Below are 27,701 nucleotides of genomic sequence, written 5' to 3' on the forward strand. Positions count from 1 at the left end.
TCGTACACACATAATGACAATAGAGTATCCACCAGTCAATGTTTTTTTGTGCTTGGTTGTACTTGGAAAAAAACACACACTCGTAAAATTGGACATTTCTCTTTTGTGGAACTGCAGCACAGTTTTGATTAGAAAAATCTTAATCAGTGCGGCTTCAGTACCAGGGTGTGTATATATAACAAAGAACAAGGTAGACCACTGTGAGGGGCACTAGACACGTGGAATAATTCAGTTCAGTTTTGTTCATTTTATTTCCGCAGCGCCATCATAAACTTTATGATTTAACTAATTATTGAAGTATGATAGTGTTAACAATCAGAGGCGCTGAATGGGGACATATTAAAAAGCAATGTTTGTAAGCATGAACCCTTTTGTATTAAAGTTACATTTACTTGTAAACTATCTGAACACGGAACAAGACTGCAGGGTCCAGGACAACATTAAACACACACCAGTCCAGTAAAATTTCTAACTAAAGTAATCAGAAACACGAAAATGGAATTTCGAACTGTTTGAAAATTTTTAAGCGGACACCTTGTGACCGTCCGGTATTCTTCAACCAAACGGCAGTATCGCTCGCAGAATGATGGGCTTCGTTAATATAAGGGGGGGGGAACAAATAAATTTTAATGAAATATGAAGCCACCCCTTTGAGGAGAACGGATATTTGATGCCGACAACTTTTCCAGCTAACGTTAAATCTGAATCAGTAGGGGGGGCCGGAGATTGAGGCTTTGTGTAGTTCATGGAAGGCGACAGGTGTATTGATGAATTAATTTAAACAAAGAATCGGGGAAAACTGTTTGGATATTTAAGTCTCAAGCACCTGTAGTTAAAGGTTTGAATATTGGCATGGTATTCATGGATTCGTTTTATTTGGAAAACATTTCTAACATTTAACATTTAGACTGTACATTTTTTAATAATTTGGTTTACCAAGTCAAGACCTTTAAATTTAATTTATTTCCTGCTGAAGAAATTTTTTCATATCATGCCTTTTTTGGACCTGAAGGAGAAGTAAATTCGGAAAAGTAGCCGAGATTTTGAAGAAAACAAAATGAAGACATTTATCTCAAAGGCAGCACCGATGTGGGATAATGGATGTGAATGGGGGGGGGATTCCGAAGTTTCCGGTGTTTGTACCAAAAAAAAGCAGAATTAAGGATCAAAACAGCATGCTTTATGAGTAGTTGATACGGGGTAGATATTTAAGAGAATTATGCAGAGGATTCTCTTTAAAAAAGTGCATTTTGCCCTTTTTAAAGTCTTGATTTCCTGCAACCTTTCCGCGGGAATGCCCCAGCAGGAAAGATTCCCATTACGCCTGTGCCAAGGTATTTACGACAAGTTTGAGAAGAACTATAAATGCGGAGACCTTCGGGGTTAACTGTTCCACAGCAGCACATGAATGATTACTTCAAATGTCATTTATCGCAATTTTTTCTTTTGGAAATATTTTGCCGACGAAGGAGAAAATAAAGGATTTGCGGCATCAAGTCAAGTATTACCTCCGGGGCTCAACGAAGAAAGGTTCAATGTCCGACGGATTTAGAGGTCTGCTACTGTCGACGGCAGATTCCGTGTATTACGATGGATGTTTATCACCACATCAACTCATGACGAGACTAAATGCTGATTTGAATTTCAGGTTCAGAGCAGCTCCTTTTGTACAGGGCATTCGTTCCTGTCACAAAAATAGACAAGACTTTCTTTCAACGTTTGAATATTCTCCCCAACAGCAGTATCTGCAAGTGATCACTGAGTACCACAGGGTAAAAATATTTGGTGATAATTTTGGCTATTTTAAAGCTAAAATTTAAAAAAGTAAGATAATTAATATTCACTACAAATCAGAGTCGGAGTACCTACATTGCCGAGAGATTTTCACAGTTTTTTCTCCTGTTTAAATTTGTTTCTGCCCCAATTGTCAGCCTACCAAACTCAGAGGTTGCTTATACGTGCTGTTAGATGGAATTTCTGTCTGAGTTCAGCTGACTTTAAGCCTTCTTATTTTCCCCTCCACCTTTTAAGCTGGCAAGAGCTTAGGAAAATCTCAAAGCCATTCATCCCGGCCGATTGCCTGATTTGAACGGAACTGCGCTTTAATGACAGACGAGCCATTGAAATATTTGATCGAGTCAATAGAACCTTCTCTCAATTATCTGGACCAATTCAATTGGCGGCAAGCACTTTTATGGCGAGGCAGGTCGTTTGCACACTATTGTGTGCCGCCCAATTCGGCTGTTCCGGAGTAGTTCATCACTTATCGGAGGTAGCGCTGGTTTTTTGGTATTCCCCGCGAGGGCGGTGCAAGGAGGAACTGCCGCGTGATTCCAATCGGGTCTGATGTGGCACCTGCTCTCCTGGCTAACTGTCACCTAGTTGTGATTGTTGTCGGGCGGATGGAGGGAAAATGCGCCTTAAGCTCAAAGGGCTGAATCAATTATACATCAGGCGCACCTTTGGTGTCATTTCTTGTTTGTGGGACGGACCAGAAGGTTCAACATTATCAACCGTGAACTGTCGTGCCGATTAGGTTTCTTTGAATCTGTTGAAAATGGAAAAATGCGTTAGGTCGGTTTAACATATTTTATTGGATTTATTCATCTTTATACTCAAATAGAAAACGGTTATCTGTTGAATATGATTCGGATTCAAACATAATTATTGTAATTATTATCTACACCTTGATATTTACAAATGGCTGTGAAAATTCTTGCTAATTGACAAATGGCACTTTAGCAGTTTCGTCAAGGAACTATAATCTGTCGTTTATCTTGCAAGATAACCATTATCAAAGATAATTTACCCTGTCTACGTTGTATCCAAAGTGCAGAGTTCCCCTGGCTTTGTACACTTTGATTAAAATTTTAATTTGATCAACAACATGAGATTAAAATGACTGGGGGAAAGGTGGACAGAAATGTTGATTGAGAGACAGACGCAATTGTGGTTGACATCAATCATTCACAGGACGTAGCAGCCCACGCTCGGCGCAACTCCCGGGTTAAAAAAGTACATCTACACGCTTTAAGACTGACTTTTCCCCCTTCCGAGCTGGCCAAGTATCCAGCTGAACTCCTTGCACGGTTCGACACGATGACGTATGGCGACCCGTGAAATCCAACGCGGACGTTAACCGCGGCGGTAATTGGTTCGGCCGAGTACCTCCTCGACAGGGAAAGTTCAATTTAGGGCTCGTCGTTGTTTAAGTAGAGCAAAAAAGGTCACGATTTTTAGGTACATCCGTCTTGTAGAGAGACCGATTTAGCTTGTCACGGATGCTACTACTTCTGCCTGCTAAGGTTCAGTAAGTGGCCAAAAGAGGAAAAGGCGATAAGGGTTTCTTTTGACAGCGTTCATTACGAACAAATATTCTTCGAATATATAACATATTTCTTTGAATACAAACGGTGCCACCGTGACTAATGTGTTTGTAGTTGTGTTTTTGGACAGGGGAATTAAAATCATTTTCTTTGGTGAGCGAGGGATAACAATGTACTGTTAGTTTAGAAAATTGCTCACAAATCAAATCGTTTAGTATAATTCTGGAAAGGAAGGACGAATACATGCCACAGGATTCAATTTTGTCACTTTCCCTCTGCTTTGTTTGTTTGCCTTTGCTTTTGCTTTGTCCTTTGTAATGTAACCTTATTAGGAGCAGGCCATCTTAATAGAAACTCTCTTTGGGTCGGCAAGTGTTACAGATATGACTGTCCCTGGCAGGAATATACACGATGGCACTTTTTTTTCACGCGCGTATAGGAGTTGAGCTGCTTTCATCAGCACCCACAAATTTGAGGCGCTCGTTCAAGCAGTTTGGTATTATTCAATGACTGTGTGGAAAAATGGAGTAGGCAAATGTTTACCTACTTTGTACATTGGAAAAGAGGCCTGACTGTAGAAACTGTTCGAAGTACCCTTTTGAAGCTGAGGTAAAGTAAGTAGGAGTATCGATACCGGTATAAGAATATTATGCAATTCATCAATTAATGGAACACTTTAAGATACCGTGATGCACCCAGAATGTGTAGTGTGGGGAGGGGCTCGGACCTGAATTTACCCCCCCCCCCACCACCACCACGTCCGCCAAAAAGTAGCTCATGGTGTTCTAGCCCTCCCCCTCCCCAGTTGCGACACAGGGGACTGGGATGTACGTACGGCTGTATAGGTGGAGGCTTGTCTCTTCAGAAAGTTAATAACAACAACCCCCCGGGGGGAGAGCTCAAGCCTCCGAGGCTACCCAACCCCCTGGCGCACTAGAGGGATACAATTCAGGTTCTTTCTGGAGATTATTTTAGATTATTTGTAAGTAACCTTTCCCCGATAATGTGTGCTTGTTTCCGTATTGCTTTTCACACTCGCTAGATGCTACGCCGTGCTGTTTCCCTTGGAGACCAGGTCGGCCATCACCATGGGCCGCACCCGTGTGGCTATTCTCCTTGTCTGGCTCTTCTCCTTCGCAACGTGCACCCCGGCTTTCTTCTCCAAGGTGGATTTTTTTCTCTATTTATCTTGTGTGTGGGGGAGGGGGTTGTTCTAATGCCATTGTTTGAAGCACGTATAGCGGCAATAAGAGCAAAAGACTGTCTCGTCTTCGCCTTTGGGTGGGGCTGGATTTAAGCTGGTGGAGCCTGGAGCTGGGCTAGCAGTATTGAAAAGAAGTCTTTCCTTCTGTTCAGAATACCAATCTGCAGATTGTGTTCTTTCCAGTCTTCATTATGCTCAATTAGATCAGATCTTTTTGAATCAATAATGCTTATGGTCAAGGCTGGATCCGAAGGGAGGTTTCAACAGGGGCTATGTCCCCCTCCAAAAAAAGATTAAAGATGTTCATTCAGTCTGCAACAAAATTGGTCCAAAATGAATCAGTTCATCTTTTGCACGTCTGCCGGCTTTTACCCTCGCTTATAGTTCCAGGCGACAATCTCATCCATCAGCTATTCTCCTCTCGTCCCTTGCCCGCCCGATGCCGAACCATTCACCGCTAGCCTTGCGTACTGAACTCTCACCATTCTCAAGACGGATTATAGCGGGGCGGTGAACTCGCCGCTCCAAGCACGTACTTTTCGCTCACTTTTTCCTTTATCTCATCCTCCGTCGCCAGGAGGTCTGAAGCTGGTCATCCTTTCTGTCACAAAAGGGAATCAAACTGGGAATTATTTTTCTGATTTATTCAGCAGAGGCGTCGCAGAGTTTCGCACGGGGCCACTAATCGGTACTGACTATCCATTCAACTATATTGCGTTCATATTCTTATTGTGTTGGTTTGAACCAACTGAACCTTGCACTCATAAATTTTCTGACAAGGAAAATAACGCATTGAGGCCGACTTAACCCCCGAAAGGCAAATGTTGCATATCAAATTCCTACTTCAATATAATCCTCAAAGTCAAAGGTTGCACGACATTTTAAAAATCAATTGAAAGAGACATCAGAAATCGCAGAGACCGTGTCACAGATATTTCTCCAGGAAGAAATGACGCCAAGAGGGCGCTACACTATATGGCGATGGAGCAACCTTTACAACAATATCGTGGAGTGGGACGCGAGTGAAAATATTCATAAGCGTTTCTGTTAATGCGCTTTAAATCTCATGCCTTAACTTCAAAAATGTTAATAAAACAAAGTAAATAAATCCTATTAGGTTGAGTTTTTAGACCACGAACTGATAATAAATCAATCAATAAGCCTAATCATGTGACTTATCGCATTAAGTGTGACTTTCCATTTTACGCCTCATGATTTGACAGATTACCGTAGAGGTCAGGTGGGTAAGCCGAGATTGGCAAGAGATTACCTCATAATAGGTTTCTGAGAGGTCGGAGGCCGTCCATCGTTCTTGGCGGATGTACGATTTAAATGCCATTAGAAGTTAAAAGCCTGCTTTCGCGGGGTTCGGGCATGACAACACATGCGCGTGACGTCGACACTTCGCGATCAAACTTTGCGGAGCAGATGAGCGTAAAATGTCGCTAACGACTTTACCTACATAAGCGAATCAGCCGGAAACCAGTCGGTGGAAGTCGCACACACCCCTGGACAGTTTGGGTTGGTAACCCGTACCTACCACTAAAGCAAGACAATCATACGTTTAACATGCATGTTCTATGACGTATACGTGTGAAACCGACTCTGCTGACAATGGGATTTCAAGCTATTCACGGTGACAGACGACTAAGATGGAAAGCTTGCGGTAAGCACCTTGCAATATCTCTTTTTGAGTCTGTGTGGTTCTGATAAGAACCGGAGAGGCGGTTCTTATCAGAACCACACAGACTCAAAAAGAGATATTGCATGGTGCTTACCGCAAGCTTTCCATCTTAGTCTGCTGACAATGTAAAATTCGAAGTATAGAATTTGGCTTGAGCATGGAGCCTGGAAGATTGAAAAGCTGTATTCCGAACTGAGAATTTCCAATGAATGATCATGTCGATCATTATTTGCATATTGAGATAAAATTAATGTTCAAGGAAAAATGCCATGGATTTCAGGACTGAAAATGTCTTAATTTGTGAGTGCAAAACAAAGCATGATTTCATTTTTGAGCAACAATTATCACTGTGAGTCGTTCTGGTGTCCATCTTCATTTCCCATCTGATAACTCAGCACAGGACCGATTCAGTTATAATTATTGTAAGGACCCACAGTCGAGTCTGTACCCGTCTTAATACCGCCTTTGTTTTCCTTTTAATTAACCGCAGACAACCACAGAAATGGGCTCTGGCGCCTTCCGTTGGACGGTTTGCAACGAGGCTTGGTCCACAGACCAGCTGGCCCTGGGCTACATGATCTACATGTGCGTGCTGATCTTCCTCATCCCCATCCTGGTCTTGATCGTTTGCTACTCGCTGATCGTCCACCGGCTCTACACAGGCAGAAAGCTCACCAGGCACATGCGGCCGCTGTCGGCGGTCAACATCCCCCTCCAGCGGCTGGAGGAAGACGGCGCCCCTGCGACGGCCATCGGGTCGGAAGACACACCGAACTGCCTGGGCACAGAAGGCGAGGCACTGCACGGGGGGACGAGGGTGAGCTACTCTGGGGTGCCTGCACAGCGCCCCCAACGAACAGAATCGCAGACACTTCAGGTAAGCTCAGTACTTTGATACAACTAGAACTCTGCAACTCTGCAGGCAGTTGGTCGCATTTTTGTCTTTCTTCCGTTTCCAAGCACTGCCATTTTTCAACTTTTCTTTCCTTTGCATCGCCTTACAGTCCAGATTTTTTTTGGGTAATAAACTTTGCGGTACATGTAGTTCGCTGCAAAGTACTCAAGACAACTATGTTGTCGTAATCACTGAGATCATTATCAGTTATTACGTGTCTGAGATCAATATACATATTTGATAATTGATATTGAAGCAATGGATTGATCATTTCCCTGACTTGTCATTCAGTCCCTCGTTTTACGTTTTTCTTCAGCACATCGTAACAATGCTGATCGTGGTGGTCGTCGTGTTTGTTCTCTGCTGGTGTCCCCTCTTCCTCTTCGGTATCCTCCTCCGGCAGGGCTTGACGGGGCTCGATCCCTTGAACGACGAGGAAACCGTCTGGAAGGTCAGCCTCAGCCTGCATATCTTGGCCTACGCCAACAGCTGTATGAACCCTCTCATTTACGCCTTCCTGTCGGAGAGCTTCCGAGAAGGATTCATGCAGGCGCTGGGGACGTGCTTGCCAGGCGAGGCGCGAGGCCCGAACAGACGGCGCACCAGCCAGCAATCCACGCACTGGAGCCGGCTGAACACGCGGAACATGTCCGTCACCTCCTGCGCCAACTCCCCTCACCGATTATAGGTGACCTCCTAGACTTCATGAGGCACGGAAACACAATATGGCTCTCCATGGGACCATGCTTTCCTGTTATCCGGCCCAAGCGGAACCAAGAGAGGGTGCAATTATCCCAGCAACGGAGGCTCCTTTGATAGGACTGCACTTCGCTGGTTCTCGACTGACAATGATATGTATGCATGCTTCTGCTCAAGGCGAATAACGCTCCTGGGCATCAAACATGGCTTCACTTTTTAAAGAAAAATGGTTTTCCGAAAATCGTCACACAGGTATCGACTCTTTATGATAACCGTGTGTTATTTATGCGACTGGAATACTGGATACAAACGTAACTGCAACGCAAGGCTTCGATATTTTGGGTCCTACACTTCGGGGAATCGGATATTGGATTTGCGCAAATAGTTTTATCTCAGTATTCAGTATTGTCGTTTAGCTGTTTGCTTTTCATTTCGAGCTGTTCAGGTGACATTATCTCCTTATCCCAAGGAAATCTTTAACCTTAAACAGCGCTACTGCATGTGTAACTTAACGGTACAAACCATACACGTGTGTTTTAGAGAATTGATGGTTAGTTGATTGTATTGTGATAAGAAGTTACTAAAAAGGGAAACCCCTATAGAATGCTGGACTTCACGGACTCACAGGGTCCGCTGCTAAGGGCGCTGGCAGTCCCAGATTCAGTGTTCCGTCGGTCCTATTATGGCACCAGTGATCCGTCGGCCATGTTTTTTTTTTCATTTCATATTGCTGGTTCAGGTTGGAGCCTTGCATTTCGTGTTGAGGCTAAGCTGGAATGAGCAACTTAAACTATGATCGCTAGTTTCCCCCGGTTGCCTCCCCCAAATCGGAAATTGAATGCAGTGCCTGTTGTCATTTGTGTTTGAACACATCTACCACCTTGTTTTCGTGTACTCGCCCGAGCTCTTTGTAGGCCCCAGCTGGGGCAACGTCCCTATTCTGTGTCTTGAGGATAATCCATTCCCAGATGCAGATGCCTATAGTTTGACCCAATATCTTTATACTTCATGTGCAAATAAATAGATAAATTAATTAAACAGTTTGTATATTATGTAATGAAAGTGCACAACCTTGCATGCTGTGCCAATCAGTTTCACCGAAGAGTGTAAACTTTTTATTTCTTTGACAGTTTTATTTTTACAGTTTGCTTTCTGAGATGTCCAGATTTTCGATCTAGTGCTGTATGCATTGTGGTGTTTGAACGAAACTGAAATACATGGAGTAAGATAGAATAAACAGTTTGATATTATTGCATGTTCGTGTAATAATCGGTCAACAGGATTAGAGAAATGGCAATGTAACAGTAAGTGAGCTTTAGCAACAAATCCTTACAACACCCTTTCGCGATCGAAGTAGCTTGTGAAGAGCTTCCTCTTTCTTTTTCTTTTGATGTGTTTGACCAAGGTTGGTGCACACCAAGAACGACCGAGAAGTAGCGGTGACGTATCGGGGAGAAAAGGGGACACTGACCCTGTGGGAACTCTTTCCCCCAATTGCAACTCCCCCAAGAACCGGACACGCTTTGCAATACTCAACTTCGTCTCCGTCTCCGGTTTCGTCTCCGAAAGCAGTCCCCGTTTGTGGGCCTGAAGCGTTTAAATTAAATTGAAGTACTGTAATGTTTGGCTCTTTTGCATCTTACTTGGTGTTTTGTGGCACTTCCAGACTTACATTTGCGCTCGCAACTTCAAAGTCAGGTAGTAAAAAAAAAGTTGAAGCCCCCAGTGAGACGCAGCCGAAGCCGAGTATTAGAAAACGGCCAAGGCTATGCTGCCCCGAAAACGTTTGCCCCCATTGCCCTGTGAAAGAGCCTGAGAGAACCTAAGAGAAGAAGGGAAAATAATTCAACACTGATAACAGAAGAAAGGTGTGCTTTTGAAGGTCAAAGTTCCTGTCAGCCTGAGCAATGGTGAACCTGCAATAATTGCGGACGTACAAGAAAGGCCACAACACAGACGGCGTGTTGTGATCGTCTAGCGACTGAGGGCGCCTACAGTTCTTATTCTATGACGTCACATGCAAATTAATTTTTGCATTGACACAACTGGACCTTCACTTTAACCCAAGTCAAACTTTTGACGCGGATTGCCTTCGTTTTTGAGCAAAATTCGCATACATGCTTTCTGAATTTTGCCTTATAGTTTCACCGACTCCAGGATGAGTACGGAATCTTTGCAGACCAACAGGCAGGTGGATCTGGACCAGCTTACGAACGACTTCACCAAGTGGCAGGGGGTTTGTGGATGTACTTGAAATCTGTTTTCACGAAGTTTGCCTTTTGCCCGTTTTGATATTGGTAGGCGCGGCCTGAACAGCGTTCAGTCTAAGCCTTGTTGCTCATGTTTGGGTCTATGCCTGAGCCTGCTTTTTGCCGGGGCTGATTTGAGAGAAAGTTAACACATTCTCTGGGAATTAATGCCTTAAAAAAACAGGGTTACCTATTTAAATTTTTTTTGTAATTTGAAAAGATTTGTAACTAGGCCTATACTATATAGTATAGGCCTACTGACAGAACTAGGCCTGTCATGGTTATATGAAGAATTTAGTACAGCCTGAACACACTTAGCTCTGAAGTAGGCCTAAATAAAATAGGCCCTACAGTACTAGTGCTATTGGTCTTTTTGCCTGTCTTCATTACAATTTATATGAGACATCTTAATAAAATTAATTTGTCACACTCTTGTGGGCTGCAGGCTAACTCGGTGGCTTGAATTTGAAGAATCAGTGATGTGACCTGTGAGTGCACCATTATTCAAGATGTGGTCTTGACTAAATATTCTCTTGTGGAGTTGTGTCACAAATGGCCTGCCACTACTTTTATTAGTCAGTCCATTTTTATTCAACTGTTCAAATACAGAAGTATCGGGATCTAGGTCTTCAAAACAATTCCCTGCAGCAGGAATTAAACCATCTCATTGATGAGAGAGAACAGGGAAGGAAAGCAACAAGAACTACTGAGGAGGGTAACTTGTTCTTTTTGTCTCTGTAATTAAATTTGGAGTGGATAGTCAGATTTTGATTAAAGATACATGTTCAGGTCACCAAGTAATTTTTTTTTTCCATTCTTGATATGCATTTTTAAAATCCCATTTGTCTTTTCATGCGCAGAATTAACACAGTATCGCAGCATCATTACCAGCCTGCAAGACACTTTGGCAAAGCGGTGTGACTTGGAAGGTATCTCACACTCGAAAAAGATTCTATTTCTTTGTCTCAAATGCCACTCAGGAGGCAAGAGACACAAGGTTTAAGATGTGGCAAGAAGTTTGAAAGAAACGGTCGTTATAAAAAATCTTTACTGCTGGGTGAAAAAAAAGTGCTGCAGAAAACATTCTGAAAGGTCAGATTCAGGGGATCTTGGCACATTTTGCCATCGTATCACAAGCTCTGTCCAGCTTTTATGTTGCTGTCGTACTGTTTTACAGATGAAAACAGGTCTTTGCGGGAAGTAGTTGCCAACATGGAAGAGACGATTACAAAACTGAAGGAGGTGGGCAAAAGGAATGATTATTCAAATGAGTTCATATCTGAAGAGATAGTTTTGTCATGTCAGCATTTTAACTTGAACTTTGATTAGGATAACAATCAATCTTGAAGATGTGGTTATGAAGATTTCCTTGAAATAAGAAGGGTTTCTACGGTCATGGAAAATTCTGGAAGAAGTTGTCCAGGAGATTAAAGGCCTGGAAAAGTCATGGAAGCTGATCTTCAGAATTCTGAAGGAGCCCAGAAGAAGGTAGTTTGATAACTGTGTACTTCGTCAAATCTCCAGTTAGATTACAGTGCGGCAGTATGCCCATTTTTGATAAGAGTGCTTTGCAAGTGGTAATGGTTCTGTACGGATTATTCCATTTTAGGAAGGCCAGGGGGCACTCTTGGATGTGCAAGCACACCTAGAGCAAGTCCATGCCACAGACAAGGCTGAGATGGAAGACAGTCATCATCAACAAGTCAGAGAGAGTGAGGCATCCGCATCTTCTTGTGAAGTGGGTGGTGCTTTGACCAAGGGGAGGGGCAGGACAGGAGGCAAAAGCTGTGGGGTGCCTTCCGCAGACTCCCAAAAAACAATCTTAGACTCAACAAAATCAGTCCAAAGTTCCTGAGAACTACTTTTGAAAGCAAGTCGTTTATCAAACCTTGCACAATGGAAATCGAAGGATGGATTGATCCACGTTTAGGTACCTGTGTTTAGAGGATTTTTGAAATTTTTGGGTCAAGAAAAAGAAGTGCAGCAAGGAAAAATTATCGACAAGGGACAAAGGGTCTTTGATGGTTGATCAAGTTGTGAAGGAGCTTTGTAAGCTAGCAACCTAGGCGGTTTTAATCCTATGTTTCCTGCAGTGGAGGAGAAAGCTAGGGCCCTCCAGCAGGCGGTGCACGACAAGTCAGCTGAGATCAAGCAGCTTCAACAACAACTGGTTGAGGCAGAGAAGGACCGACAGATGGAGATTGTCAAACTCAGGCAGGAGGTAGAGTCTAAGTGAATCGAAACATTAGAATATTTTTACAAGTTTTTAAGTGGTGGGTGTGTTAAAATTCATTTGAAGTTGGTAACTTTGGGCATGTCATTGGGCCGAGATGCACTGAAGTATACGCTTTCTGTGTGCTCAACCAATCACTCTTTGCTTAAGGTAATGTTTTTATAGGACACTTTTGCAATTTATTTTTTGGATTGGAAGTAATAATAGCCTTTATATAATACACAAATATATCTAAGGTGCTTTTTGTCACAATTTTTGGAAATCAAAATCAATATGTGGCCTCTGATGCTTTTCAGTATGATGCCAAACTTGTGAAGTTACAGAGTGCCAGGACCCAACGCAGCGATAAGCCCAACTCGGCCAGTAGCCACATCTTGAGAGAGGTAAAGCCAAACCTTGAGCTCATCACAGAAAGAGCCTTGAAAAAAGGCTACCGTCATCTGCATAAGAAAAGAACAAAGCAAGCTCTCTGTGTTGATGCTTCACTGAGTTTGTAGTCTGACGAAAGTGATCACGTTGAATGGGGGTGAAAATTATTGAGGTCCGTATTGGTGAATATATTGAAAAGAGACATTTAAATATAAAGGCCTAGTCTTGGGCTCAATGCGCACGTGCATTCAGCAAATCATGACACCCTATTGGTCGAATTGAAGTACCATATATACATGTGTACAACCTGTCCACTGTACTGGTACCGTTTTTCATAATCACTGTACGGTTGTGAAGGAGTATTCTTATATTGATTTTCTTTTCCTCATTCATAAGGGACTGCCTTGGTGGTAATGGGTGCCCTTCAACGAAACTGGTTCAGTTTTTCTCAATGAAACTTAACATCTCTTTGCAGAAGATGCTGAATGCCCAGGCAGCGTCTGAGAGGGAGGTGGCCTCGCTCAGGCAGACCGTCAGCGAACTGAAGAGGAAACTGAGTAACCAACAGCAGCCCTCCGGCGCTAAGCGCAAACGCTGAGAGCAAGCCACACATAGGGTCGATTCCACGAGGCTGCTTGGCAAATGCATACCTAGCTTAGCATTTCTGCTCAGCAGGTTAACGTTAGTAATTTAGCTGGGAACGACAGCAGTTATGAGGCCAAACCGTTATAAAGTTTCTGCAGTGTCCCCTCTCCAGCAGAGTTTTACAACGCAGGAGTGCTTTGTGAGGGGCAAGTTATTTTAGGCCACATAGTAAACCCCCCTTTCAACAAGAAGTGTTATCGTTTTCTCTATCCAAGTGACAACTCCACTGTTTTAACAGTAACATGAGGATAGGGTGTACATGCAAGTGTTGAATAGCAATAAACTATGATTGAAGTGTTCATGAAACTAGTTCATGAAACGAATCTAGTCCTTGTAGTGGAACTGCTGTTGGCACTGAATGGTGTTAATAAGAACGGAATTCTGTGGTTAGTAAGGCCGTAAATATTGTGCATTATTGAATAGTGTTGTGCTAGTTGGTAACTCTTGATTGGAAAACCTCAAGTCCTGAAGTTAGGAAGATCTTCAAAACAGAAAATATTACCTCCCAACAAGTTTCTTCAACAATTTCTTGGAAAAGAGTTTAAAACTTTATCTACCAAAAAGCTAAGTTGCGATTGCGGGTTTGCTATTTTGAGCCCTTTGAGTACTTGACAAGATTTGAAATAAAGAATTCCATGGCAAGGGGCACTGTGTTTGTTCAAGATAAAGAAGATATGGTTTAACAACTACCAGAATGTGTCTGTGTTGTTCAGTTGCCTACCCCTGTGTTTCTGTCTACACATGACCATCGATCTCGGGGATAATGTAACATCAGCTTTCGAATTTCAACTTCTCTCCGTTAGATATCACTGATTTTAATGAAGTTATTGAAAACCATGAAATAAAAGAAAACAGACATTTCCTTTTCAAGCAATTACAATATACTGGCATTCACAATTAAATACGTTGCTTCGTGATGTTACGGACCAGACTTTTTACAGAAAATCAAAGTTCAAAATCGTGTTAAGACAAGACCAGTTCATACTTCAGGCAACACACACATAATCAGATACCATAAAACAACCGCAGCAAATTTGATTACTTTAGTCGACGCGTTCCACTTTTGCAAATTCCCAGCATGACTACTAGCTCTACCTGTACGAATCCACCTTTAAAATAGCAAACATTGATCAGCAATCCATTAGAATCTATACAAATTTCCCTCATAAGAATGTGCGAAAAAGTAAAGAGAGAATCAATTTTAATTTCAGTGATGCAAAAGGTGAACAGACTTTAGAAATGAACTTCTGGGATAAAATATACGCACGACACCCAACTTTGACCAGACACGGGCCTGAGTAATATACTATACGGTAGCATTGGAAGTAACTTGCCTTTTACGATGACAGATCAAGGCGACTGTCTTCCAAACAGGTCGGTGTCCTATGTGTGAACACAACTACCATATACATGTACTATACTCTGGATCTGACTTGACAGAAGACCTAGAGATATCAGCTTAATTTGTGTGTAGTTAAAAGCACCTTGAAACATTTTTAATTCATTGTCAAGATGTCCAATGGAAACTGCAAAGGTTCACGTATTTGACAAATATTAGGTTGAGCTAAGAAACCGACTAGTATGGAACTTGAACCCCCCCAACATGTCCAATCCCTATACACATTCCAGACTATTGTTACGTAACACATCCCCCAAGATGTCTGAAAGGAATTCCCCAAATTCCTGCGAGACAATGACCAACACAAAGCAGGGGGGGTTCTCTCCGTCTCATACCTTGCTGCATGTGACCCTCCTTGCTGAAATGCAGAGCTGGTGCTCTACCTTGTCTATACGCTGAGGTCAGAGGTTCACACCACAGAGACTCTAAGTACTGAAGTACAATGGGCTGAGTGCTTTGCTTACAACCAGGGTATCAGCTAGAGTAGCATGCAACCTGTCCTTACTAATGACGGGATCTACATGTGAGATGACCTTTGCTTAGCATAACAATCTGCCAACTTGTTACAAAGGCCAACATAAACTACCAGCATAGGGCTTGATATCACAGACTCAGTCCCTGGGTAGAGTACCGATACTGCATTTGGAAGGTCTCCGGTTCCAAGCCCTCAAGTCAACTTTCAATGGGGTTCAAGCACTCATCACATTTTGGCACAAATTTACAAGGCACAATTGACAATGAACCCCATCCTTTGCACATTACTTTCCAATGAACGCATAAAAAATTGTCGCACGTTTATACTGCTGTCTTTAATGATAATGTTAAAACCACGTACTACGTTGTATTTTTGAATTTATACAGATCACTATGTAATATCCCGAAATCCTTGCTTTCAAATGCATGTTAGGAAAACAAAGGAATTGGGTGAATTTTGATGTTTCACAGGCTTAAAATTAGGAATTAAATAACTGAATGTAAACCAGCTGCACTTTCTTGAGGTATTCAACTCATTTATTCATAAAGTTATATAATAATATAAAGTATACTTCTTATATCTATACTTATGACTACACTTCACTCAAAGTTTGATGCTTATTTTCTGCGTTGTGTTGAATTTTGAATGGTTCATCAGGAGCAAAAACACGCCGTGCGCTAAAGGCAACATCTACCGCATTAACAGACAACTTCCAAAACAAGGTCACTGCACAGCAGTCTGGCTAGCCATACACTGAAGATCAACAAATAAGTCTGTGTTAAAGTAAACAATTATTTACTGAGGTAAACAAACCGTGATGTGAGGTACTGGTGCGTCTTTGGTTGTAACAAATAGCGCCCTCTATTAACCATGCACATACTGAATATTCCCGTGCAACTATTTATACAGATATCACAGGCCTACGATTGCACTGTGCGCTTTGGGGAAAAAATCTTGGAGGGGCAGAGGAACCAATTTGTGGGGGCGGGGGGAAGGAGAATATTGTTTTACCTTGGTGCCACAAGGCCGTTGCACTGATCTATTCGCCCTTGACGCGATTCCGGATCGGGGGAGGCCCTTTGGGCTTGGACTGACCCCAGAGGGCCTTCTTGGCCCCCCTGTAGATCTTGCGGAACCAGTAGGTGTTGAGGACATCCATCACCATCCCGCTGGGCAGCCAGGCGATGATGAAGCGCATTGGGAGGCTGGCCACGGCCTGCGCCACCTCCTGGTAGACGCAGGCGTAGTAGACAGGAATGAGGATGATGCGACACAGGAAGAAAACGACGGCCATCAGCGTGCCGTTGGCAATGTACCACTTACTAGACTTGTGGCCCAGAATGGTCATAAACCACCTGAAAGCAAAACGGCGCTGTCATCAAAATGCTGCATGGGGGAGATTAAGCTGTGACACCTGTTCCCAGGAAGTATGTCATGAGACAAGGTCTCACAAAATGAGTCATGAGGCAACATTTTCAGTAATTTGTTTTTACGCATTAGAAAGAGCGGCCAAAGCTCCTTGTTTTGATGAATCACTTAGTTGAGAATCATGATGAAAGTGGACATCACGTCGGTGATAAGGTTTGCAAATTGTAGTAATTTACATTGTGTAACTTTCATTTAATTAGGCCTCCAACTCGACAGTGGCTCTGGTAACTTGCGACTCAATTTGTTAGGTTGGGTCAAATATCAAAGCCCCTTACAAATGAAATGTTATCAAAATCCATGAATTAAAAACAAACCTTTTCAAAAGCTCTTAAACAAAAGAGCTCATGGAAAGCACTGGGCATAAATTACTCAACAAATCTCATCTATGGAGTGCAAACCAAAGGAAAACCAAATGTTTGAAGTCAAAATTTTACCCGAGGAAGACGAATGTGCCACTGTTTTACTGCATGCTGGCTCAGTAGTACTTCTTATGACAGTCGACTTAGGGAAGTATCAAGCCATACAGGGCTTACCAATGGAACTTGATTACAATGTACACACAGGAAATGACTGATAGACTTCATGATACATGTGTCTTACTAACCAACACCTGACACCCCTTCACAAAAAAAACAGCCCAACTCACCGGATGTTGACAAATAACGTGGAGCACTCTGTCGTGATTCGAAAATTTGCAAAGAAGGTCAGTGCCCCGTAGACCTGTATGAAAAAAGATGAATCGATCATAAGAACTAAGGAAAAATCTCAATTGAAACAAGATGAGTGCATCATTGTCTCGTACATAAATAAGGATTTCCAACTTCCTCTTCTGTTTTGAATTTTTATCATTTTCTTTCACGTTACAAGACACTACAACCCGAAATTGATCTGACAAGGATACATCGTACCTGTGACATCACAACTCATAAGAAAGAACTAAATTGTACAACGCTTACCACATTGTTGAGAAAAGGATAAAGGACGAAGAAGTGATGTATGATGTACTGCCACGAATCGCCTAGTGGGAACCACCTTAGCATCATTACCAGGTCTAGAAGTGGGCAAGCAGTTGGAATGTGACATCAGAAACATGCATGCATTTTAACGAATGCTGTAAAAGGCTCATATCTTATGTGGAAGTCAAAGACTTGAGTTTAAAGCTAAGCCTAGACTGGAATTCAGAGTTTAACACCAATCAGCGATGGAGGAATGGTGGCTCTTTATGAAATAGCTGAAGAAATGTACTGTAAAGAATAAAAGAGAAGTACAAAGCTTTATGTGGAGAGGATGTAAGATTGAACTTTATTTAGCCGATGTACACGCTTGGATAAATTCAGAATGCAAGTCAACTTACCAGCAAGGAGAAAGCCGGATATAATGCAGATATTCACTCTAGCTAAATAACTGGTACCCCTGTATTCAAACAAGTACAAAAGCAAGCTATCAGATTTATCTGCCATGTCTGGTGTGATCCTTGTTGGAAAGTAGGATCTGCGAAATGTTACGATGCACATTGAGGCTCAAAGCCGAACATGCACAAAGGCAAAACATGTAATGCAAGAAAATAACTCACAGATGAAACAAGCATTTCAATATTCATTCAGCAAGTAGGGGGGTCAGTGAAATGATAGGTACCCAGTCTCTATTGTTGTAGTTTCTTTGCAAGCGGTTGTACCACCATGCTATTGAATGGTCCAATGGCCTCTTGACAAATTGCAAAATTGAAAATCTTGTCTCCTAAATGTAAATAAATTTGGCTTCTATCTGTGGTTCAACAAAGCTGATCCCAAATTTGAATTAAAACCGCAAAGCAGCCTGGGGAAATTCTGTGGACATCATTTTAATCCAAACCAGACATTTTGTTGCCTACATTTTGCCATAGTTATTAATATTTGGTCATCTTTATCTGGACTTGATCTGGAATTTTACTGATAAAAACAATTGAGACTCAGGACCTCATGGTTGCCATACGCAAAGATTTTGTGTGAAAAAAATGCTGAAGTGGTATTTTTTTCTACAGTTACTTTGAAAGAGAAGATTTGGACTCTTCGGCTCTTTGGAGAGACAGAGGGTAGCACTTACCAAACTTTATCAGCGTTGATCGCATCATCTGTAACCAGAAGATACACACTCACGATACTCACGATTACTGCATTGATGTTGGAGCTTATTCTAGGGACACAATAAAAAAAAACAACTTTTCACAGAAAAATTCAGGATATTGACACCTGTGCAAATAAAGATGGAATAATATCAGTCAAAATATATCTATTTTGAAATTATGTAAAAGTTGAGATCACTTTCAATAAGAAAACTGTTTGCTAAGCATGAGTTTTGGTGATACAAGCAAAATGAAAACATTGCTGAATCAACATATGGATGCCTCTAAGTGGCGGGCAACCACTGTTGGTCATCAGAAATAAATAAATAAATATGTTGTTTTTACTTTAATTATTTTTTGAGCTATATAACAAATTTATTCTCCTGGTTCAGGAATGTGCTTGACATTGAATTTAGAGCATAATCACAATTCTTATTACACACAACTAAATATTACATCTTAACAATTTACATGTATCTATTACAATGGATGTTCATAATGAAATTCTTTTTTAAACAATAACCACAATCAATAAAACAATACAAAATAAACAATGGAGATCAGGAAAAATGATCAATGCTGCTTGTCATGTCTTACTAGGATGGGGGGGAGGTAATTACAACATTGAACAGAAAACATGCAACACAAGATTTTTCTCCAATTCTTTGTTCCGGCAAAGTTAGTTTTTTAAGAAGAAATTTACTCTTAACATTGCCTGATTAAGGGTAGTGTGTTCAAATGCACATTCATTTCAAATGTATAAGAAATTCTTGGCGTCACATCTTTGAACAATTTGGCCATGAATACACACTTTCTGTTTTTTTCGGGGGGGGGTGGATGATAAGGTAAGTGGTTGTAAAATAACTATTGCTTGGCCATGATTTCATCCTCGGCTTAAGATTTGCGGGTCATCAATACCTTGTGTTCCAGTCAGCCTTTTCAAAGTCGCTCAGCCTACTGTAAGTTGGGACGTACTTGGCAGACAGGCGAGGGCAGGCGAAGAACATCATGGCGAAGAAGATAAGGAAACTGGCAACCAAGGCCGGGAGATACTCGGAGGAGAATTCCTCCAGGGGTCTTTGCTCGGTAACATTGACAATTTCCATTACGTCTCTAAAAAAAAACCCCAAAACGGAAAAAGGTCGGAGCATAATATGGCAAAGGACAAACATGGGTATTTTATGTTGTTGTAAACAGCACTTAAAACACAACATTTTCTGATGTCACCGGATGACAGAGTCCCATTTCTGATACCGTCGACGTTATTTGACACCCTGTACACAAACCCTATGAGAGTGGTCTGAAAAATTTTAAGTGCCTCCTAAGTGAATGCCTCACTTTTTCACTGCTAAATTTGACTTTGAAAGAAAACAGTGGCGGCCATGAATGGAATTCTTTCCTCTTGGTCCCTGTCTGTGCATTAAAAAATTATAGTATACATAGATCTTGATACATTGTAAACATGTACATGTATCTTTCCTGCATTATTTCCTTCATTGTTGACGGAAAAAAAAGGGAAGAGTTACAGATACGGATGCCAGTAATTATTCCCTACAACGACCTATCAGCCGTCAGAAAACAAAAACATGTCCAGAAAAGTTCAATGTAGGTGAGAAAAAAACCAGTCGTTTACTTAGAAAACACTTAAAATTTTTCAGACCAGTCTCATGGGGTTCGTGCATGGGTTGTCAAGGGCGTCCATATACATGTTTGTCAAGAAAAAAATTGACATGCTTCACCATTTCACCTACTAAATGTAAATCCTTGCATATAGTAGCCTATAAATTCACTACTACTAGCACCAGTGCTGAAAAAATATTTTACTGCTATTAAAACCAACCGACAAAACAACAAACAAATGCCCAAAGACAAAACAAAAATGCACTTTACCCTGTCTATACTCCTTTTGAACACAAAGCGAAGAAAAATTACAGATGTGTAGGCCTGGTCGAATGATCGTTAGTCTGTGACTGGCAAGAAACAGTGCGGTTCTTCAGTTCACACTCTCCACAAATGAGATGCCAAAGACGCCAAAGGCTTGGTACATATACAGCAGATAAGCTCTTTCATGCTTTTTATGTAAGTGCATGCACTGGGATATGCAACCCCTTTCCAATCAGCGTACCTTCACATGAACTGTTGAACACTGACACATGGTTTGAAAACAAACACTGCACTCGGACGTTACAACAGTTTACATCTGTGCATGTAAGTCTTGTATTTAACATAGGCCTAGTCATAGGCCAACAATTAATAACATGCACATGATAGAAAATCATATTGACACATGCATGGACACTGCTATCTCCTAATCGACCAATCTAAGCTACGATAAGCAGAAAAATACTTACAAGCCAGACAGGCCAACAGATGAAATTAGAATGTTATTAAAATACACAGAAAACTGCCAAGAAATGCACTTACTGAAAAGCAGTCACGATCATTCACCAACGCGATCAAAGATGAACTTTATTTATTAAATGATATTAGACAGAACTCAAAATGGCTAAAAACGTGCACTGCCGAAGTAAAGAACCTGAGACAGACTGGGCAAAACTCGACTCTCGGCCACTGAGGAAGTTGGCCTTGAGCAGTCGAGGCAAGTCAGATTGAAAGCTTCTGTTATGTAATTGGAAGCCAAAGCATTTTAGCAAGTGCCGATAGTCCCCGTGTGATGATCATGCACTTATCAGGCGCAGTGCTACCGTACACCGTACCGACCGATCAAACGATGCGTTTTCATCGAACGATCGCCGAAACAGTCTGATACCATAATGTTGACTTTGCGCGGTGTGCATATTCGTGCGTACTGTAACCTGGGAACATGATCACTTGTACTTCCGCGTTGGTGTCAAAGGTCATAAAAATGGCAGCCCCCACGAGCACGAGCGCCGTAACGCCGGTTCTGGGAGCAGCCGTTTTTGTTGTATTGTTGCTTTTCCTGAGACTTTTCATTGTTCTAAGGAGCCTCGGTAAAAGGAAACTTTGTCTTGGGAGTAATGGAATGAGACTGAAAGTCCTTGTTATTGCAGGATCGGGTAAATATTGGAGAATTTAACTTTAAGGTGTGCCTTGCAACGCCCAAGACAATGGACGATCATGACGATAGTACCTTAATGTCGTGCCGGGCCGTATTACTATTAGTTACGCACGCGGTCGCGTTGTTCTTTGATACTCATATTCGCATGTGCATGTCTGGTCAGGGCCAACTGGACAAATAAATACATCTGTGTATGAATAGTAGGCTAGCCTTTGGTCAGACAATATACATGATATTATCTGTTTGATAGTGGTAATCGCAGAATACCTTGCCACTCTAAAAACAACCCCTGGTGACTGGTTATGCGGATATAAGGTGAAAATCCCTTGAGAGGAGTGTGACTCTTTGACTTGTACCTGGCGATAAGGTTGATCATGCGGGGTGACAGGGTATTCTGCAATTGAGCCGTTTGATATATACATGATCTAAGAAAGAATACTGCACGCTGACTTTACGCCACCTCAGTGGTTTTGTTCAAAGCAGTTTGAGGGAGTTAAAGGAAATTTACACACTTAAGTCTTTAGAATAATATCAGTAAAACTGAAATTTTTAGTTATATTTAAAAAAAAAAAAAAGAAAAATTCATAATGAACAGTATTCTCCTCCTAGGTGGTCACACAACAGAGATTTTGAGGTTGCTTGGTAGCCTCAGCGATGCCTACTCCCCAAGGGTTTACATCCTGGCAAACACGGACAAGATGAGTGAAGAAAAGATTCGGGAATATGAGGCCGGCAGGCAGAAGGATGGGAGAAATTCTGAGGTTTGTAGCTGGATAAAATATGCTCTCCCATTGTAAATCCCTCGGATTGTGCAAAATTGTGGCATTCCTTACACCACAGGGCCTGGTGGCCCTTGCTTGCAAAGAAACCAATCGAAGATTCAAGTTACATGTACAGGTAAAGTATATGATCTTTGAATGCTTCCTTGCCTGCTGTTCCGACAGCCCAAAATTCTTGGGGGGTCGATCCTTTCCTTATTTTCCACATCGTTGGAGCAAATTTCAGTCAGACTTTTGCACTGTCTCCTCCATCACTGACTTCAAAGTTTTGCTTGAAACCTACATGTACTTGTTTTAGGAAAGCTGTATTATACAAGTGTATCTTGTTATAGTATAATTTCTCTTTAATTTTATTATGCACTGTACCGTTGTCGGACACCAGCACGACATAAACTTTCTGTATTATAATTATAATTTTATTTCCCCAACAATACACTAAATGATTACATGGTTATAAACATTTAACCAAAACCTTAAAGCCACACATTATTGTACAGAAGAAAGTTTGTAGAAACATAAAGTGTGATGAAACGATAACGAAAAATCCTGCCTCTTTACCCTATAGAGGGTTTAACTACCACTGTGATTAAAAACACCATTATCGAAATACAGGTCTAAGATTAACACTTAGAACTGGAACTGTGACGTGATGGCTACAGGTACTGGCTAATGATGACATTGGAGTTAGTGTTACCAACCGTTTGATAGTGGTGTCATTTTGTTTATTCATCCTTGCTTTGTTTAGTCATATAGTGTACCGACTGCATGTCGTTTTATATTTCTCTTCCAGTTTGTTTCTTTTTATTCATGCTGAACACATTAATTTCCTAAGCGATGTCACGTTGGACCCAGCCGCATCATGAAAGTAGGCTCAATAAAAACCCGTCAGTCACTGTCAACCCACAAGTTGAGCCCCGCGTTGCGTTCTTTCTTTCCTTCTACAGTTCAGCCTGGAGCGTATCCCGAGAAGTCGGGAGGTCAGGCAATCGTACCTCACCAGCGTGGCTTCCACGCTCTATGCTGCACTGTACTCCTTCCCTCTCGTCTTCAGGCATTCACCTGACCTGGTGAGGCTTTAAACCAATTTTACAGGGGTGTGGGGGCTCCTCAACCCTTACGAAAAAAAGGGCCAGAAAGAAATATTGTAATGCTGTACTCACAAAACTGAAATTGATAATCGCAAGCAAAACGCGCATGGCAACATTGACATGTCCAGCCGAGTTTTTTTTAATGAATAGCGCCCTCTGTTGACAGGTGTTGTTCACAGCCTCTGCACATGACACTTAGTTTTTTTCACTGTGGTAAATTTTACCCAAAAATATATTTGAAACCTCTCCCGAAAAAAATATTCCCAATTTTTCTTGTTTCAGTCACTCTATAATTTAAAATTCTCATTTTAAAAATGTCCATCCAGTTATGTTTAGGTAAAACAAACAGTAGACCAGGGATACTGTCAAGCATGAAAATTATCCATCTGAAGTTGCAAAATTTTAAGTTCTATTATTTTTTATTTTTTTTTTTTGCCAACCAGGGTACATCATATGTTTTTGATGGGTCGTGATTGTTGCTGTAGGGAAAATATAATTTTAGCTGACTTCGAAAACATGAAATTTTGCTGCTCCCATGTACAGATTCTATGCAATGGCCCCGGAACATGTATACCCATCTGTGGAGCTGGATTTACCATGAGGGTAAGGGTGGACTTTCCCGAAATGTGATTTTGTGAGGCTTTTATTTGATATTTTCACAGTCTCTCATTTCTGTGATCTACTGGCGTCACCCTGCTTACGTGCATTTTTCAATTAGTCTTTGTTATTGATTGACAAAACCACTTTGCTTATAATGTACTGACTTGTCAAACATTTCCAAAACCAATCGAACAATTTCCCCAGAAATGGCTAATTACACCTGACAATGGTCCTCTAATATCATCAGTCACTCAGGGACCGTGGGTTCTCTCTTAATGTTGGACAACTGAAAGCCACTCGAGTTCACGCTCCATTTGAGGTTTAACCAGAAAGGGTTGATTCGATTTTATCTCGGATGTATGGTCTTTATATTGTGTTATTGTTTCAATTTGGTGGTGTGTAAATCTTGGCTGACTGGTTAATTATGTTAAGGGTGGGGATTCGGTCTTGGAGGACCCAGAGGACTCGTTCAAATCATATCGTTTGACATCAAGGGTTTAGTTATAGCGTAATGCTCTAGAGCCGGTCTTTAGAATTCAAAATAACATTTTTGCTTTATTCTGGAGCTTTCAAAAATACATTACATTTGGTTGTACAGATGTGGAATGTAAAAACCCCAACAAGCAGAAACACTACATTGTTAATATTTGCACAGAAGATCTGTAGAGGCTTGGAGTTGCAATCGATGTGTCCCTGGGAACGTACACGAGACAGTGGTACACTTTGGACTCTTGTTGCTCGTTTTTTGCACTCTTTTTGTTCTTCTTTTTCCGTTCATTGTGTCGTGTGCGTAGTTCCTGGGACTGAAAGTGGTGCAGCAAGTCTACGTGGAGAGCATGTGCAGGGTACAGACCATGTCCTTATCCGGTCAGATCATGTACTACTTTGCCGATCATCTTCTAGTGCAGTGGCAATGCTTGAAGGAGAAGTATCCGAAATCCGTCTACCTGGGACGAGTCGTGTGACCCACCAGAGTACTTTGGAAGAGTAGAACGCTCCCAGCCTCAAGTGCTTAGTGCTTTTCTGTTGTGATTTGATGCTTTTTAGAGATAAAGCTCATGGTAATACATATGCAAATAGTTTTATGCAAATGACAAATATTTTTATGTATAAAAACGAACGATTGTATCGAGGCATTTATGTTGGAAGCTGTCACTTATCGAAACGATCTGGTTGATTTGCCTCAAACATGTTTCCGATCTGCTGTATAGCGTAAGTACTCAGTGCAACCTGATTGCGGTCATGCAGGCTTTTAGAATTTGAGATACATGCGACCATTTCATTTACGGACTCCTCTTTGCTGAAAAGAAAGTGACTTGGCTATGAATGGCGTGCAGATGACGTCAGTGGTCTACTCGAGCAGTGTTTTGGGCGGCACTAGGCATGCGCAATGCGCGTGGCGCACTGGCGTGCACAAAATTGCCTTGCACCATGCGCTGGCAGTCTGCAAATAATCGTCTGTGACAGAAATTAAGACTTTAAAAGCGGCAGAAGGTTTGGGAAGGTAAAGGAAAAAAGGGAGCTAATAGAAGGGGAAATTAACATGTCAGCCGTGAGATGCTGGCCAAAATAAGCAGGGAAATTGATATGTAAGAAAAAATAAGTTTAAAGGGAGCCCGATGTTTGTGGCGGGATATCAAGGACAAGTTGTCAGAAAAATTATAGGGTGGAAATCAGGGAAGGATAAAAAAACGGGTTCCCCTTGATTATGGTGCATCTGTCAATCATTGTGCTTACAAGGATGGATTAAAAAAATCAGACAGTAGGCAGGGTGACTTTTAAAATGGATTGTGGGAACATTTGTGGATTATCGTTATGAATGAAGCAGTCATTCTCACTAGTTATCTGCAGTTGGACTGATTTGGCACTCAAAAATAATCACGGGCTTTGAGGTTGGGGGTGGCTGAGGGGCCAAACCAGGCCTATATCTCGCGCTTTGGACCGTTGCATTGCGAATCTGCCTGTATCAGTAGTCTAACTCCTGGGCGGCTGATTGCTCGCCAAACAAAGCGGAATAACGAAGAGTGATAACTCTCAGCTCCCGTCAGCCGCGGAAATTGGACCCTCTCCGTCAGTTTTCATTTCCCTTTTCGGCGAAAAGGAGGACCTTGATTGGCCATAGTTGCCCAAGTCCTTGTGTGTGAATGATGGATAACGTGGTGCGGGCCCGGTATACGCGGTGCCAAGACGGATTGCATCTCCGGGAGGGACCTAATGCGCTGATTCTGGTTTGGCGTTCGAATGCTGTGTGATTCCGGTTTGTAAACAAACCTTTTGCAAGGGGTAATCATAGCGTACGCTTGTTGTAAAAATCAATCTGCTCGCAGACAATTTTTAAGGTTTGTGGTATTCCATTTCATTTTGTACAGGTATCCGGATTAACCAGGTTTTCGCCTTTTGTTATGTGCCTAGCTGAAATCAGTGTACACAGCTTGTGAAATGATAACGATTAAAATATCCAGCGTTTCAGTATCCATTTTCTTCTTTAATTAATCGACTGCAAGTAGATCAGAGGAATACGCAGTCCCGTACCTTTCGCTAGATGTGATTTCAGTAGCGAATCTAGCAACTATTTTTTTTGTCAGATTGCTAACATCTTCTGGTCTACGGATAGTAGGGACTACTTAAATTGCAGTGTGAGATTGCCCACTGGATCGAAACCTTTCCCTCCCTATAGAGGGTTTGCATGACTGCCATCTTGCAGGCCTGTGGTTTTGTTCCACAGGGTGTGCACAAAGGGGGTTTCCCTGTGTGGACCAAAAGAGCTGCCCAGCAAGATGGCTACCAAGCAAAGCCTCTGTACTCCCCCCCCCCCAAAAAAGTCTCCGGTTTCTGGTCAGCGCGCGGGTCGCCGTAGACCTGCGCGTCGGCAAAAGGAAGAAGTGTTTTATTTAGTATGATACGATGTCCAAAAGTTGCCAAACTGCTTGATCAAGTGGAATCGTGCTACTGCGTAATTTTAAAGAGCTTGAGATGGGGTGCGGTTGAGTATTATACAGTAAAGGTGTCCCTCTATAGGTTCCATACATTTAGTTGGGCACTCATTTTCAGATGACGTCATTTATGAGCTCGAGATTGCCCAGATTAGAAACCTGTAGCCCGAGTGAGAAGAAGATTAAAGACATTGCCTCAAACATCAACTTGTCAATTCTTGTCATATTTTGTGGTCTCTTTTATTAATACAAAGTTGTTAATTCACACTTCTTGTAGTGGCAAGGCCATGCGTTCTAAAGCACGTGCATGTGCGTGCACATAATCTCTAGGGGAAAAAGTGAGTGGGAAAAATTAAACCGCGTCGGTGCACCGCTTTTGGAGCCATCCCCTGACCAGAAACCGGAGTCTTGTTTGGCCTAAGTGTGAACAAACAGGACTGCCATGAGTAGTCTGCACGTGTGCTGTGTATTCCACAAAACATTTCCTTTTGATAGTTGTTTTTCACCTATATTTTCTCCCCGAACATCTGTGTACTCACCATGGGCGTAAATCG

At 41.9% G+C, this 27,701-nt stretch overlaps 4 protein-coding genes across 12 annotated transcripts in view; 3 read left to right on the plus strand and 1 right to left on the minus strand.

Moving 5' to 3' along the window:
* The window catches only part of LOC110977743 (QRFP-like peptide receptor), a 47,746-nt gene extending 38,318 nt beyond the window's left edge, over positions 1–9,428 (plus strand). For 4 of the 5 annotated variants that reach the window (XM_022232150.2, XM_087143807.1, XM_022232149.2 and 1 more), the window contains exons 3-5: positions 4,369–4,492; positions 6,705–7,091; positions 7,426–8,149. In XM_022232150.2, the coding sequence (XP_022087842.2) occupies positions 4,369–4,492; positions 6,705–7,091; positions 7,426–7,797 (883 nt within the window). In that variant the 3' untranslated portion in view covers positions 7,798–8,149. Of the gene's footprint in view, positions 1–4,368; positions 4,493–6,704; positions 7,092–7,425; positions 8,150–9,213 lie in introns of those variants that run through there. The other variant, XR_015427309.1, reaches the window with a different exon arrangement.
* On the minus strand, positions 228–21,488 carry LOC110977794 (TLC domain-containing protein 4-A-like). 5 transcript variants are annotated; one of them, XR_015427310.1, is made up of 9 exons: positions 21,132–21,488; positions 19,626–19,820; positions 18,689–18,778; positions 17,961–18,019; positions 17,563–17,657; positions 17,253–17,326; positions 16,190–16,533; positions 2,461–2,548; positions 228–1,684 (listed from the first exon to the last, which is right to left on the minus strand). XR_015427310.1 is itself a non-coding variant. In XM_087143808.1 (8 exons), exons 1-7 carry the CDS (start codon positions 21,149–21,151, stop codon positions 16,218–16,220), a joined length of 849 nt encoding a protein of 282 aa, XP_086999934.1. In that variant the 5' UTR covers positions 21,152–21,488; the 3' UTR covers positions 228–1,684; positions 16,190–16,217. The 5 variants fall into 5 exon arrangements, 4 of the variants coding, with proteins under 4 accessions (XP_086999934.1, XP_086999935.1, XP_022087924.2 ...); XM_087143808.1 differs by lacking the exon at positions 2,461–2,548; XM_087143809.1 differs by lacking the exons at positions 228–1,684; positions 2,461–2,548 and adding an exon at positions 11,917–12,730.
* LOC110977744 (uncharacterized) lies at positions 9,579–13,993 on the plus strand. The gene is made up of 8 exons (XM_022232152.2): positions 9,579–10,044; positions 10,667–10,772; positions 10,918–10,986; positions 11,235–11,299; positions 11,667–11,769; positions 12,151–12,278; positions 12,587–12,673; positions 13,135–13,993. Exons 1-8 carry the CDS (start codon positions 9,967–9,969, stop codon positions 13,255–13,257), a joined length of 759 nt encoding a protein of 252 aa, XP_022087844.2. The 5' UTR covers positions 9,579–9,966; the 3' UTR covers positions 13,258–13,993.
* A 59-nt stretch (positions 21,489–21,547) lies between the features above and the next one.
* Positions 21,548–27,348, plus strand: LOC110977773 (UDP-N-acetylglucosamine transferase subunit ALG14-like). The gene is made up of 5 exons (XM_022232198.2): positions 21,548–21,745; positions 22,357–22,508; positions 23,471–23,593; positions 24,158–24,217; positions 25,009–27,348. The coding sequence occupies exons 1-5, from the start codon at positions 21,574–21,576 to the stop codon at positions 25,177–25,179; spliced, it is 678 nt and encodes a 225-aa protein (XP_022087890.2). The 5' UTR covers positions 21,548–21,573; the 3' UTR covers positions 25,180–27,348.
* The last annotated feature ends 353 nt before the right edge of the window (positions 27,349–27,701 follow it).

The sequence above is a fragment of the Acanthaster planci genome, linkage group LG12 (assembly GCF_054643075.1).
Source record: "Acanthaster planci isolate LZ-2023a linkage group LG12, COTS_SCS, whole genome shotgun sequence".
Lineage (NCBI taxonomy): Eukaryota > Metazoa > Echinodermata > Asteroidea > Valvatida > Acanthasteridae > Acanthaster > Acanthaster planci.

Bases quoted from the DNA above. Each gene is read 5' to 3' on its own strand.
- LOC110977773 (XM_022232198.2), top strand. From the start codon at position 21,574: ATGGCAGCCCCCACGAGCACGAGCGCCGTAACGCCGGTTCTGGGAGCA. The intron at 22,509-23,470 runs GTTTGTAGCTGG...TTCCTTCTACAG, and splicing joins AGGATGGGAGAAATTCTGAG to TTCAGCCTGGAGCGTATCCC. The intron at 23,594-24,157 runs GTGAGGCTTTAA...TCCCATGTACAG, and splicing joins TCAGGCATTCACCTGACCTG to ATTCTATGCAATGGCCCCGG.
- LOC110977744 (XM_022232152.2), top strand. From the start codon at position 9,967: ATGAGTACGGAATCTTTGCAGACCAACAGGCAGGTGGATCTGGACCAG. The intron at 10,773-10,917 runs GTAACTTGTTCT...TTTCATGCGCAG, and splicing joins AACAAGAACTACTGAGGAGG to AATTAACACAGTATCGCAGC. The intron at 12,279-12,586 runs GTAGAGTCTAAG...GATGCTTTTCAG, and splicing joins TTGTCAAACTCAGGCAGGAG to TATGATGCCAAACTTGTGAA.
- LOC110977794 (XM_087143808.1), bottom strand. From the start codon at position 21,151: ATGATCGTGACTGCTTTTCA. The intron at 18,020-18,688 runs GTAAGTGCTACC...GTTTGAATACAG, and splicing joins ATCAACGCTGATAAAGTTTG to GGGTACCAGTTATTTAGCTA. The intron at 17,327-17,562 runs GTAAGCGTTGTA...TTTTTCATACAG, and splicing joins ATCCTTTTCTCAACAATGTG to GTCTACGGGGCACTGACCTT.